The 12,082-nt window shown below is 41.9% G+C and overlaps 1 protein-coding gene across 2 annotated transcripts in view; it reads right to left on the bottom strand.

Annotated features, from left to right (window-relative positions):
* MKX (mohawk homeobox) overlaps window positions 1-12,082 on the bottom strand; it is a 62,866-nt gene that overhangs the window by 36,502 nt on the left and 14,282 nt on the right. For both annotated transcript variants that reach the window (XM_039913872.1, XM_029078134.2), the window contains exons 4-5: window positions 3,121-3,274; window positions 2,256-2,591 (exon numbers count right to left, since the gene is read on the bottom strand). In XM_039913872.1, the coding sequence (XP_039769806.1) occupies window positions 2,256-2,591; window positions 3,121-3,274 (490 nt within the window). The remainder of the gene's footprint in view (window positions 1-2,255; window positions 2,592-3,120; window positions 3,275-12,082) is intronic.

Here is a 12,082-nt window from a genome sequence, read left to right as displayed (position 1 = left end):
ATAAAAAATATTGGCCCATGATCACGTCAGACCAGACAGCAGCACTGCTTTCCTAGAGGTCTCCCCAATGGATGAAGAAGAGCCTTGCCAGAAGGGAGCATACATTGGCAAGGCCCCTAGGTCTATCTGCCCTATTTGAGGGTGTGGGTTGGGGGTTGTGTAGAAGACAGAAACTCTGGTGCGTGGTAGAAGTGAGCCTCGTTTTGGCAAAAAAACCAAGGAGTCCTTTATGGAGCTACCTCCAAGTGGCTTGGTAGGCCTCACGGATCCGCAGTGGAGAATGCACGGACATGGGGTCTCCAATTCCACAGTTAGGCGACTCACGTTTAAGGGCTGACCACTTCCTCTGACATCTGAAAATTTTAGTCCGCTAATCTGACATCACAGGAGTGGATTGCGACATTTCTGGAGACCAGCCAGAGGTTGCCGGCTACACAAGCATTCTGTGAACTTGAATCTGAATGACCTCATCTATGGCAAAATGCAGAGTGACTAATTCCCTTTATTTTTAGAATTACTATTGAGCAATTATTAGAGCTAATTTCAACCACTTCCCATTGTAGTTGTTGCTTTCATAAATACAGTTTCAGCTCTTCATACAGTACTCCAATCAAAAAAGAACTAGTGGTTTCTAGCTACTCCTGTTTGTGGATATGTTTGTGCTCTGCTTCCGAAAATAAATAAGCATCCCTTAGACAGATGGCAAAGAACGAGATGTGAAGTGGACAGACACCCTACGGCACACTGCTCCCATAGATTCTGCCATTTGTAAGGGCCATTTGTGGAAAACAGAATATTGGCTTCAGCAATTCTTCCACAAACTGCTGACAGAGGAATTTCCTTACATAGCCGAGAAAGCTATAACCAGAAAGTGTTCTCTTTCTTTCTTTCTCTCTCTCTCTCTCTCTCTCTTTATACATATATATAGTCTACATATCATACACACACACACACACACATATAATATATATATATTATAGTCTATATATTATATGTGTATATATACACATGTAGTTTATATATTTTATGTATATACATATATAGTGTATGTATTATATGTATATATAGTCTATATATTATATATATATATGTTAGGGGAAAAAAGAAAAACTAGAGTCAGGTGGTCCATCATTCTAGGTATCACGTTAATACAGACGTGTATCAAGGTTGGAGCTCCGGCACGATTATCTCACCACTTCCATACCAGACCCTGTTTCCACTCTGGGCTAAAACTGTGCAGGCTGAAACAGTCCCCCAGCACTTTCAACAGCAACAAAAGATCAGTTTATTCACTCTAAAGTAATGCACATGCATGAAAACCAGAAGTTTACATGTCTAAGTTGCTTTTTCTCCGCTTGTATAACTCTAAAAAATGCTTTGATTTAAAAATAAAACTTGGCAAATGATTAACCCATAATATGGACCAAATGCATTTGGAATGTCCAAAAAATGTTAAATAACCAAGTTACTTAACTTTGAAAGGCAATCTCCCTGCATGCACAGTATCTACTGCTCATAAGGTTTTACAACATATCTTCCTCTGAGGAGAGCGGGCATTCTCAGGACAGCACATACATTTGGTAACCTTGTTTTCAAGGATCATTAAATTAATGAAAAATATTAAAGGAAGTCAATCAAATGCCTGATTCATATTCCTGCAAGGGGCCACACACAGGCCAGATTCTACATTCTCCTAGAACTGCTCTTACCCGCATCTTCCTTAAGAGAAAGCCCTGTTACCTGCTTCAAAACGACTGTTACTATGCGCCATTTATTCCGATTAGCAGAGGTCTCCCAAGGTTCCTCTTACTTAGACTCTTCTCATGCAACAATCTGCATCTGTGGATGCATCGCTGACCTCTTCAGGCCTCCCATCATGTAAACCACATCTCTCTGAGAGCAGAGGATTACCTGGCTGACTAGTTAGCAGAGCTGATCAATCCCGATTTTCTAAAGCTAATCCTCTTGGGCTAACATGCTTTCTTGCCATGACTGTTCAAAACAGGTTTTTTAAAAAAACGTTATTTGCACTTGGGACCTTCTGCTTTACCAAAGCCATCAAAATATTAAAATCAAAATGAAGTGTTCATTACGTCTAAGGAAACACTCCCCTTGATGTCTGCTCAGCACAAAATAGTAACAGTAGGAATTATACTTGAATATCAAGATGAATTCTCTCCCCCATCCAAATTTAATTATGTTCAAAAAAATCGGTGAAGTACAGGTGATTTTGAAACTCCGCGTGAATCGCTTACCTGTGCGATAGACAAAGTTGCCTTCGGTTTCTGATGACGACGGGGATACCAACTCCTCCTCGAATTCATTGGAACTAAACGAACCGGAATGGTTTCTTTGTCTCGTTTTTTCCATCATAGCGGCATTCGTGGCCATGACGTGTCTCAAAGAGTCATTAAGGTAACGGTTCAACAAGCTGCTCTTGTATTTGGGGGGAGACACATAATCCTCATTTGCATTCGCCTCCGGTCGCACTCCAGTTTTTATTACTGAGCTTTCAGTTTTAATCACAGTGTGGTGAACTGGTTTGTTATATCCCCCTTCATTCATGTGGTTTCTTGGAGGATTTTCTCCATCTGAGAGACAGAAAAAAAAAAGCAGAACAATTTACTAAGTAATACTTCATGCATTCATTTATTCAGTCGTATTTATTGAGCGCTTACTGTGTGGAAAGCACTGTACTCAGCGCTTGGGAGTGTACAATACAACAACAAACAGACACATTCCCTGCCCACAACGAGCTTCTGGACTACTCTTACGCAGCCAACCCAAGGTTAAACCTATGAGCAAATCACTGTTATTCACCTGAAATATGGAAAATAAGAAAACTAAGTCAGCACTGTTTGCAGACTTCTCCCCAGGGTGACTTACTTCTATTGAATTGTTCCAGGAATCATTGATAAGGCTCTACACAAAAGAAGAATGCCACATTCCTCTTGGTCCTTCAAAGTACTGTCTTATAAATACTAAGCGACTTCAGGAAATGGGCACCAACAGGTTTTGGGAGATCACCATTCCTTAAAAGTTAGGGGTCAAAGTTGACACTCTAAGAAGGGGGCAAATTAAGGGGGAAAAATGTCAACTACAAAAAAAAAATCAACAAACCTTCAGAACATGAATCATCACTGCTTACACTAAGCCTTTCAGCATTTCCTTGAACGTATTTGTTGTACAGTTTTATTCGTAACGCCCAGCTTAGGTCTGGCTGCCGGACAGTGTTCTTTAGGCGACGTCTTGCATTGGCAAACCAATTCGAAACCTAAAAATAAGACAGCATTATTCTTCCTTGTTTGTGATTTGGCCAGAGTGAGAAAACAAGCAGCAGGAGCCAATAAAACAGGGCCCTACAAAAGGGTCCACCAGCCTTGTACCCACTGGGTGATCAATAAATGTCAATGCAGAAGGACTGCCAAACCGATTTCCATGCAGGCTCATTCTATTCATGATAAGGATGGTATTTGTTAAGTGCTTACTATGTGCCAGGCACTGTACAAAGCGCTGGGGTGGATACAAGAAAATCAAGTCAGACGCAGTCCCTGTTCCACATGGGGCTCACGGTCTCAATCTCCATTTTACAGAGAAGGTAACTGAGGCACAGAAGGGCTAAGATACTTGCCCAAGCTCACAGAACAGAAAAGTGGCGGAGCTGGGATTAGAACTCATGACCTTCTGACTCCCAGGCCCGTGCTCTATCCACTAGGCCAATACTCATACCTGCTCATAATCAATCCATTAATCAATGGTATTTACTGCGCATTTCCTATGTGCTGGTCACTGTACTAAAGTGCATGGGAGAATACAGAGTTGGCAGACATGTTCCTTGACCACAATCATTGAGAATCAGCATGGCCTATAGGAAAGAGCCCGGGCCTGGGAGTCAGAGGACTTGGGCTCTAATCCAAACTCTGCCAAGTGCTTTGCTGTGTGACCTTGGGTAAGTCACTTCACTTCTCTCTGCTGCAGCTTCCTCAACTGTAAAACGGTGATTAAATGCCTGTTCTCCCTCCAATTTAAACTGTGAGCCCCATGGGGGACACAGACTGTGCCCAACCTGATGAATTTGTACCTCCCCCAGCACTTAGAACAGTGCTTGCGCTTAACAGATGCAATCATCATCATCATCATCATCATCATAACAATCCTAATCCTAACCTGAAGAACAACATAAGAATTTAACCAATACCACAATGGGAGAGGTTAAAAAATGTATTCAGTTTTGTGGAATCAAAGGACATTGGAGGAACAGGTTGATGACTGCCTTGGGTCCATCTGCATGGTTAGGATGCTCTACCATCCATAGCTTTACCCTCTAGTGACCCGCCACTAGCTTACATAACTTTTCCCTCTGGTAATCTGCCAAAGATTTATTGCCCGTGACTCTTATCTGCAGCTTTCCTGAGCATGCAGTTTTCTCTATCAAGTCTTACTTTCCCCCTCAAATAATCCATCATGGACCTCTCGCCCGGAATTTATCCAATCAATGGCATTTATTAAGCACCTACTGTACACACAGCACTGTACTAAGAACTTTATCTTCTTGATCTTCTTAATAGTTTCTGTAAGCCTCCTAGAATAATGAATTCCATATGCTTCCGACCCAGCTGTATTCAAAAGCGTTTCCTTTTGTTTGCCTTGGGAAAATTAGAGTTAACTATCTTATCACAATTTCAGAAAATCAGATTGGGGGCCTCATGTTTGGATTTATCCCTACCTATTACCCTGCACCAAGTCATGCAAATCTCAACCTCTAAAAGATAAGCTTCCAGCAGGTACTGAAAGTGTATCAGCAGCAGATGGCAGGGAAGGCAAGCGACATTAAGTGAGCAGCAAGTCGGGCCTGGAGACAAGAGAGCGCTCAGGGCAAAAGAAGAAGAGTAGAGAGAAGGAGGGGAGGGGATCTCAGGATCCAAAAGGTCAGATAAGGAGGTCTTTGGGACCCAGGAAGACATTGGGGGCCTGGGAAGATGGAGAAGGATGGATCCAGGGATCTAGAGAGGCCAAGAAGAGAAGTGCTGGGGAACTTAAGAAGGGGAGATTACGAAAACCAAGCAGTGGTGCTGGTTTGGGGGTGGGGAGGGTGGGGGGAGAAGGGGAGCGAGCAAGGAGAAGGAGGAAGAGAAGAAAAAGATGCTTCTAGAGGTGAGAAAGCCAAGAGCCTAGCAGTAAAATTTCAATCAGCTCTAAAACAGACAGCGGTGTAAACAGGAGGATAGAGGAAGCAAAAACCTGTGATCCTAATTCCATACAAAGTCTTTGTGGGTTTCAGCTACCAGTACACCAATCTGTAAATATTTTGGAGAGATGAAACTAATAGCTTTTTACTAAAGAAAAAGAACAAAAAACCTTCCACCTGCCTAACACCGGTAAAAACACTGGTTCAAATCTCCACTCTACGACCTACCATAGACTTCTTAAGCTTGTCATTCTGATTTCACTTAAATCCTACTTTACATTAAACAGAACTCCACAGGGAATACAGCCGGCTCAAGATCAGCATTTAATGTCAAAAGTACTGCTTTGGAAACCCTGTATTTTATAGTGACAGCTTAGTAGACTAAAGCTGAAACTGGCAGAGAAGTCTAAATAATTTTCATCCTACACTAATGCTGCTTGTTTATATTCATCATATTGACACAACATCCATTATAAGTAAACCAAAAGGGATTCTTTGGAATCTGTCCACCTTATAATGCACTAAGTCAACAAACTCACTCCACTCAACTGAAATATTGATGGTTTGACTTCCACGTGATTTAGTATAATTCTAAATTCACATGTGGAATAATGTGGAGGGATTGATCTGTGCTCCAGCTGAATATTTAAACAGTTAGAATGAAACCAAACGGCTGCCAGGTTTGCAAGCATCTCAACAGATGCACAGCACGCTGTAGTGACAGGCACACACACATGCAGTAGATGTGGTGAGTGTGACACCTATCAACATCATGACATTTAATCAAGATAACATAATCCAGTGTGGTGCATAAAAAGTACAGACGGTGGCTACCCTTTGCTTACTGGATATCCAGCACCAATCAGTTTGCCTCTATCCTTCCCATGATACCAACTGCATTCATATTAATAATTCCAACACCGAACCTTCAGTTTGGAAAAAGGAAAAAAAACAGTAGCATTCAGTCATACGATTTTGAACTCAACATTCTAGACACTTTTCTGTGATTGAAAAGCAAATAAAAAGAAAATGCCACATGCATTTATTTCACTTCCCACTTCAGAATTACTCAATTGTTCTCCAAAACAAAGTACATTCACACAAGCACCGAGCTCTTGAATCTAGCCTACTCTGTCCTCCTAAAAGATGTCTTGAAGGGTAATTTATTATGGATTACTCGTCGAGAAGGGTAAAGTATTTTGAAGAGAGGAGGGCCAAATATTTTCCATTTCTCAGTAGACTATAGCAGAGATATCCTCATGTAAACTTGAATCTTATGAAATCCCTGCAGCACATTGCTGGTATACTAATCATTCAAGGGCTATTAATTTCTATTCTAAAACGAAACTATTCTTTTCTTTGGAAAGGCCAATAAATAATTTTTCATTTGAACTTTACAAAATGTCTCCATCAAATTTAAATAAATAAGACACTGGGAAAATAAAGAAAGCATAGCAGATTTGTGGCAAATTAGCAGTGCAAATTGCTGATTCTAATTGGGGAGTTTAAATGTAGAGTTGCTTATATGTTGCTTTGTGGCCTTCTGTTTCTGCAAAGTTGGCAGAATATGGCCTTTGATTGCTGTGTTTTATAATGCTTCATTTAAAGGAAAAAAAAAACTTTCATTAGTTTAGCATTTCACTTTAAAGCAGTGATAGCCAATCCACTTTAAAATGGAGGAACCTTGGAAAAACTGCTTTATATTAAAAGTTTTTCCATTTGAATTATTTTTACCCAGGTCCGAGAGGAAAATTGTAAATGGGAAGGAAATGATTAAAATACATATTACAAAAGAGAGAAAGACTGTAAAGAACTGAGCCACTGGTTTGACAGATTCCTAAAACAAGCCATAATGAGAAATGTGATATTGAAAGTAGGGATATAAGGTCAACCTCTCCCTCTAGACTTGTGTGCTAGTACATACTCTAGTTAATTGCCCCACTATTTTGCATAATCTTTTGCAGTCCCAAAACAGGGGAGGGGCTACTATGGGGAATTAAGTCTAGCAAGAAAGGGAGCAGGAGAAGAATAAAAGGATGATCACAAGAAGGGAGGAGGAAAAGGAAGATAAAAGGGTACTTAGAGTTACTGCTTCTCTTACTTCTACAGCTTTTTTCCGAATTTTATTTATAATAGACACTCAATGAATTAACTGCCTCCAGACCCTGCTGGGTCTCAGTTATCACCCTTCTGCTCCTCCTATCCTGGTCTGTGGTTGTCTTTAATGAATTCACTATCCTCACTTTTCCTGTTTCATTCTGCTCCTACCCTGGCCTTCTGCCACCTTAGTGAACTCACTACCCTCACCGTCTCTGCCCCATTCTCACCCCTTACCCTCCTACCAACCGCCCCAGCCCAAGCCCCACGGCTAAGGGCCTTAAAAATACTGCACTTGGTTTGACAAGTGTGCAGTACCTTGTACAGAGTTCTTTTAAAAACTGAAATACGAGCCGGTATCTTCCCATTACACAAGTATTTCTGTTTGTAAAGCATTTTTGGAAGTTTATATTAACTTTAACTCTTGCAGGTCTTGGGCTGCTCTTTTGATACCGAAGCTCTAGTGGCCAGTTTGAGAGAGTTACGGCAGCTTCCGAAGGTTCCTGCTTTATTCCAAAGAAGTAATTTACACGGGGTCGGGAGGAACGGGGGCGGACTCAGCCTCAACATGTTTGAGCTAATTTTCAGGGTCCAATTATGTTGATCTAGATTACGGCCTGGTGCACTTTACAATTGTTTGGGAATTTATATTGGTTTCCCTTTCCAGGCTTAGGGTTTGCGTCTATGCCCAGTGTATGCCTTTCCTTAATTTTTTGTGCTGTTCAAGTTGGTCGAGATAAGAAAAATGAAAGCTATGCCCAAATAATAAAAGTGTGGTTTGGGGTGTGCGTTTAAGACCTTTCAGTGATATTAAAATTTTGATTTGTTCTTTTTTCATTTGATTTCATCTTTAAGTTCCTGAAATTATTAATTTTCCATAAAATACAAGTATCACAGATTATTAAAGAGGGGGAAAAAAGATCCTATCACCATTACCTATCCACGTGAAAGGAGCTGTAAGAACTTTACATTTCTGGTTGTTTACAGGAGCTGTATTTAACAGTAAAAAGAACGTAGACCTTGAATTAAAATGCCCTTCCTCTAAAATAGTAAAAATTCTTAATTATCAGGTCATTTGTTCTCATATAATCTTAGTTATCTGGATTTCAAGTCCCCCACATATTTGTCTGTTTATAACAACCTTTTAAATTGCTAATAAAGATATTTTGCCATCTGAGTACCCTGTCATTCAAAGGAAAATATTTTACTGGGCCAAGGGATCTAAAGTACCCCTAATAACAACTACTAATATGAACAAATTTGAGGTTTTATCACCGATAAAGAAAAAAAGCCAATGAACATGTAGATTTTCTTTGAATTCAATTTGAAAAAAATAAATACTGATCTACAGTTTGATAGAAAGTCCTTCTATGTTTATATTTGACCAAATTAACACAATATACCATTCACATCTTTGTCTAGTGTTCAGCACATTTCTAAAAACTACTCTTAAAATGGATTTACTCTTGCCAGATACAGTTTTGATTATTTGCTTTCATAAACTGAATCATTTTCTGGAGTGAATTAGTCATCAAAAGGCTGCAATTGTGATGAGGTTTATGTAGGTTCTTAAAATAAATAAATGTATTTACATATTTCATGCGCATAACTGTATTTTATTGCCCACTAGGAGTTCAACGGAATACCAGCACCCTTTAATGACGAAAGGGGAAAATGCCTGTAATGCTACTGAATACCCTGAAAATACTGGTTTTCATTCAGCTCGGGCAAAAACTGTGAAATAGCAAATCTAGTGAGTTCTCCTGAAAAGTCACATTCATGCCATGTCCAAATCAAAATGATCTTTCCACCTCGGTTTTAAAACATGATGGAAAATCATTTAAATCCCAATTAGCTCTGGTTCTGGTTTATGACTTGGTTATCTGGTCTTTTTTGTCGGGGCAGGGTCGGGTTCTGTCCACAGGCTTGGGACAAAAGTGAATCCCCCCGCCCCCCGCCCCTACCCCGGTACGTGTCCGAGCACCCCAGTGATAGATGATGCCAAGGAGCACCATGTCACCGGCGTCCCCCTCTGCTCCCAGGCGCCACTTCTTCCTGGTCCAGGCTTGGAGGCCGCCAGGTGGCAAGGTGATGGAAGCCAGGATTGCAGTGAGAAACAGGGAGAACCCAAAATGCCAACTATCCATGACGTGTCCCGGTGCTGACGTCAGTGTTCCTAGGGAGGGCTCTGAGACAGCACCATTGCTTCACAGTTGGCTAGTTTTTTAAGTGCCAAGCACTACTGAATGCTGAGGTAGATGCGAGATAATAAGCTTGGCTCTTAAGAGGTAGAGAAAGCATGTATCCCCATTTTACGGATGAGAAGACGGAGGCGTAGAGAGAAGACGGAGGCGTAGAGAGGTTAGATGACCCGACAAAACTCGCTCAGCAGGCCAGTGTCAGAGTTAGGACTAAAGCCATGCCTCCTCTCGGCTTTAAAAGCTTCCCTCTCCCCTTTAATATTTGATAGATCACTAAGCTCCCCATCTTCAAAGCCCTATTTAAAAAAAAATCACATCTCCTCCAGGAAACCTTCCCTAACATCTCATCTTCCCACCCTATTTTCCCATCCTCTGCATTGCACAGGCACTTGAGTCAGTAAATCCTAAGCAGTTAGGTATTCGCCATCAAAACCACACTTGTCTACTTTTTTATGGAACTCGTTAAGCGCTTACTATGTGCGCTTACTATACTAAGTGCTGCGGTGGATACAAACTAATCAGGTTGGACACCGTCCATGTCCCACATGGGGCTCACTCTCTGAAACCCCATTTTACAGATGAGGCAACTGAGGCACAGAGAAGTGAAGTGACTTGCCCAAGGTCACACAGCTGACAAGTGGTGGAGCCAGAATTAGAACCCAGGTCCTTCTGACTCCCAGGCATGTGCCCTGTCCACCAGGTCACACTGCTTCTCACTAGCCCACACTGCGTCTTGTGTATTTTTATATTCTGTTGCTTCCACTACCTGCAATTTATTTTAACGGTCTGTCTTTCCCACTAGGTTGTAAACTCCTTGAAGGCAAGACTCATGTGTCCTTACCTTACCGTACTCTCTCAAGCATGAGAACAGTGTTCATGCACACAGTCAGTGCTCATTAAATATCACTGCCTGACTAAAAGGTTTATCTTGCTGGCATGGCACATTAAGCTTGTCTTGATCACTTTCAGGTCCAAAATGGATTTTTCTGCTGAAAAATTATTTTAATAAACGACTCCTGCCTTGGATAGTCAGCACACAGACATGGTGTTTACATCTCAAGTACTTTTTCCTCACAGGGATGTGTTAATTTGAGAGTAGTTCCTGACTACTGTGAAATTTCTCCGTTATGACTGAATTCCCCTCCCTCTATTCTGCCTCCGTATCTAATTATATTTGATCTACCAAAGTTAAGAATACAATTGTCTAAGGGACTTTATGTTCCTGAATGATAACAACGTTGGTATTTGTTAAGTGCTTACTATGTGCAGAGTACTAAGCACTTGGGAGACTACAATACAACAACAGACACATTCCCTATCCACAACGAGCTCAAAGTCTAGAGGGGGAGGCAGGCATTAATATAAATACATTGTGGATATGTACATAAGTGCTGTGGGGTGGAATATAATAATAATAATAATAACGTTGGTATTTGTTAAGCGCTTACTATGTGCAGAGTACTGTTCTAGGCACTGGGGTAGATACAGGGTAATCAGGTTGTCCCACGTGAGGCTCCCAGTCTTCATCCCCATTTTGCCAATGAGGTAAATGAGGCACAGAGAAGTTAAGTGACTTGCCCACAGTCACACAGCTGAGAAGTGGCAGAGCCGGGATTCAAACTCATGACCTTTGACTCTGACCTCTGACCCCCAAGGCCGGGCTCTTTCCACTGAGTATAAGGCAGTGTCCTACACTGTACATATGGCAGTGTCTCTCAGCTGCTATCCTGTACCTCTTCTAACCTTACGTGATATACTGAGGGAGAAGCAGGGTGATGGGTGTCATTTGAGCCCAATCTGAACCCTCCTGAATTTCTATTTAGTCCTTAATCCATCCAGATTTGTCACTCAGTGCTGCACGGCATCCCTGCCGACACACAGCCCCCATCCGGATTCAGCAATTCATCAGAGGGAGAGGCTATCAGAGTGAAATAGATGACATTTCTATGCTATTAAAAATCCTATTTTGGCCCCTCAATCTCTCTGCTCTTCCTCCATCAGTGTGGTTTTCACAGATGTAAGTGAGAGCAACAGCATGGCCTAGTGGAAAGAGGACAGGCCTGTGAGTCTTAGAGGGCCTGGGTTCTAATCCTGGCACCACCACTCGTCTGCTGTGATACCTTGGGCAAATCACTTTTCTGTACCTCAGTTTCCTCATCTGTCAAAACGGGGATTAAATCCTAATCCCTCCAACCTAGTCTATGAGCCCCATTTGGGCCAGGGACTGTCTTCAAACTGAAAATCTTCTATCTACCCCAGTGTTTAGAAGAGTGATGGGCAAATAGTAAGTGTTTAACAAATAACCATATCAAATGCAAGGCTCAAGGTAAGCACCTGGCCCAGACCTGTTCTCCTGTGTGAGCGTTTGTGTGTGGCAGGGGAGGCATTTGAGTATGGGTCTGGTAGCTTTGGGGGCCACTTCCACTTTTTTGGGGCAGGGGCACCAAGCCACCCTGTCTCTCCCGCATCAAGGAGTGAGGGTGTGGGGTGAAAGTGAAATTCAGGAGCAGTAGCTGCTCCCGCCCCCCCCCCCCCCACCCCTTGATGCAGGAGAGACAGGGTGGCTCGGTGATCAAGTGGAGAGAATATGAGCGCA

This window comes from Ornithorhynchus anatinus, chromosome 13 (assembly GCF_004115215.2).
Source record: "Ornithorhynchus anatinus isolate Pmale09 chromosome 13, mOrnAna1.pri.v4, whole genome shotgun sequence".
NCBI classification, from domain to species: domain Eukaryota; kingdom Metazoa; phylum Chordata; class Mammalia; order Monotremata; family Ornithorhynchidae; genus Ornithorhynchus; species Ornithorhynchus anatinus.
Note: the sequence above shows the minus strand (reverse complement) of the source record. Positions and strands in the feature narration are given on the sequence as shown.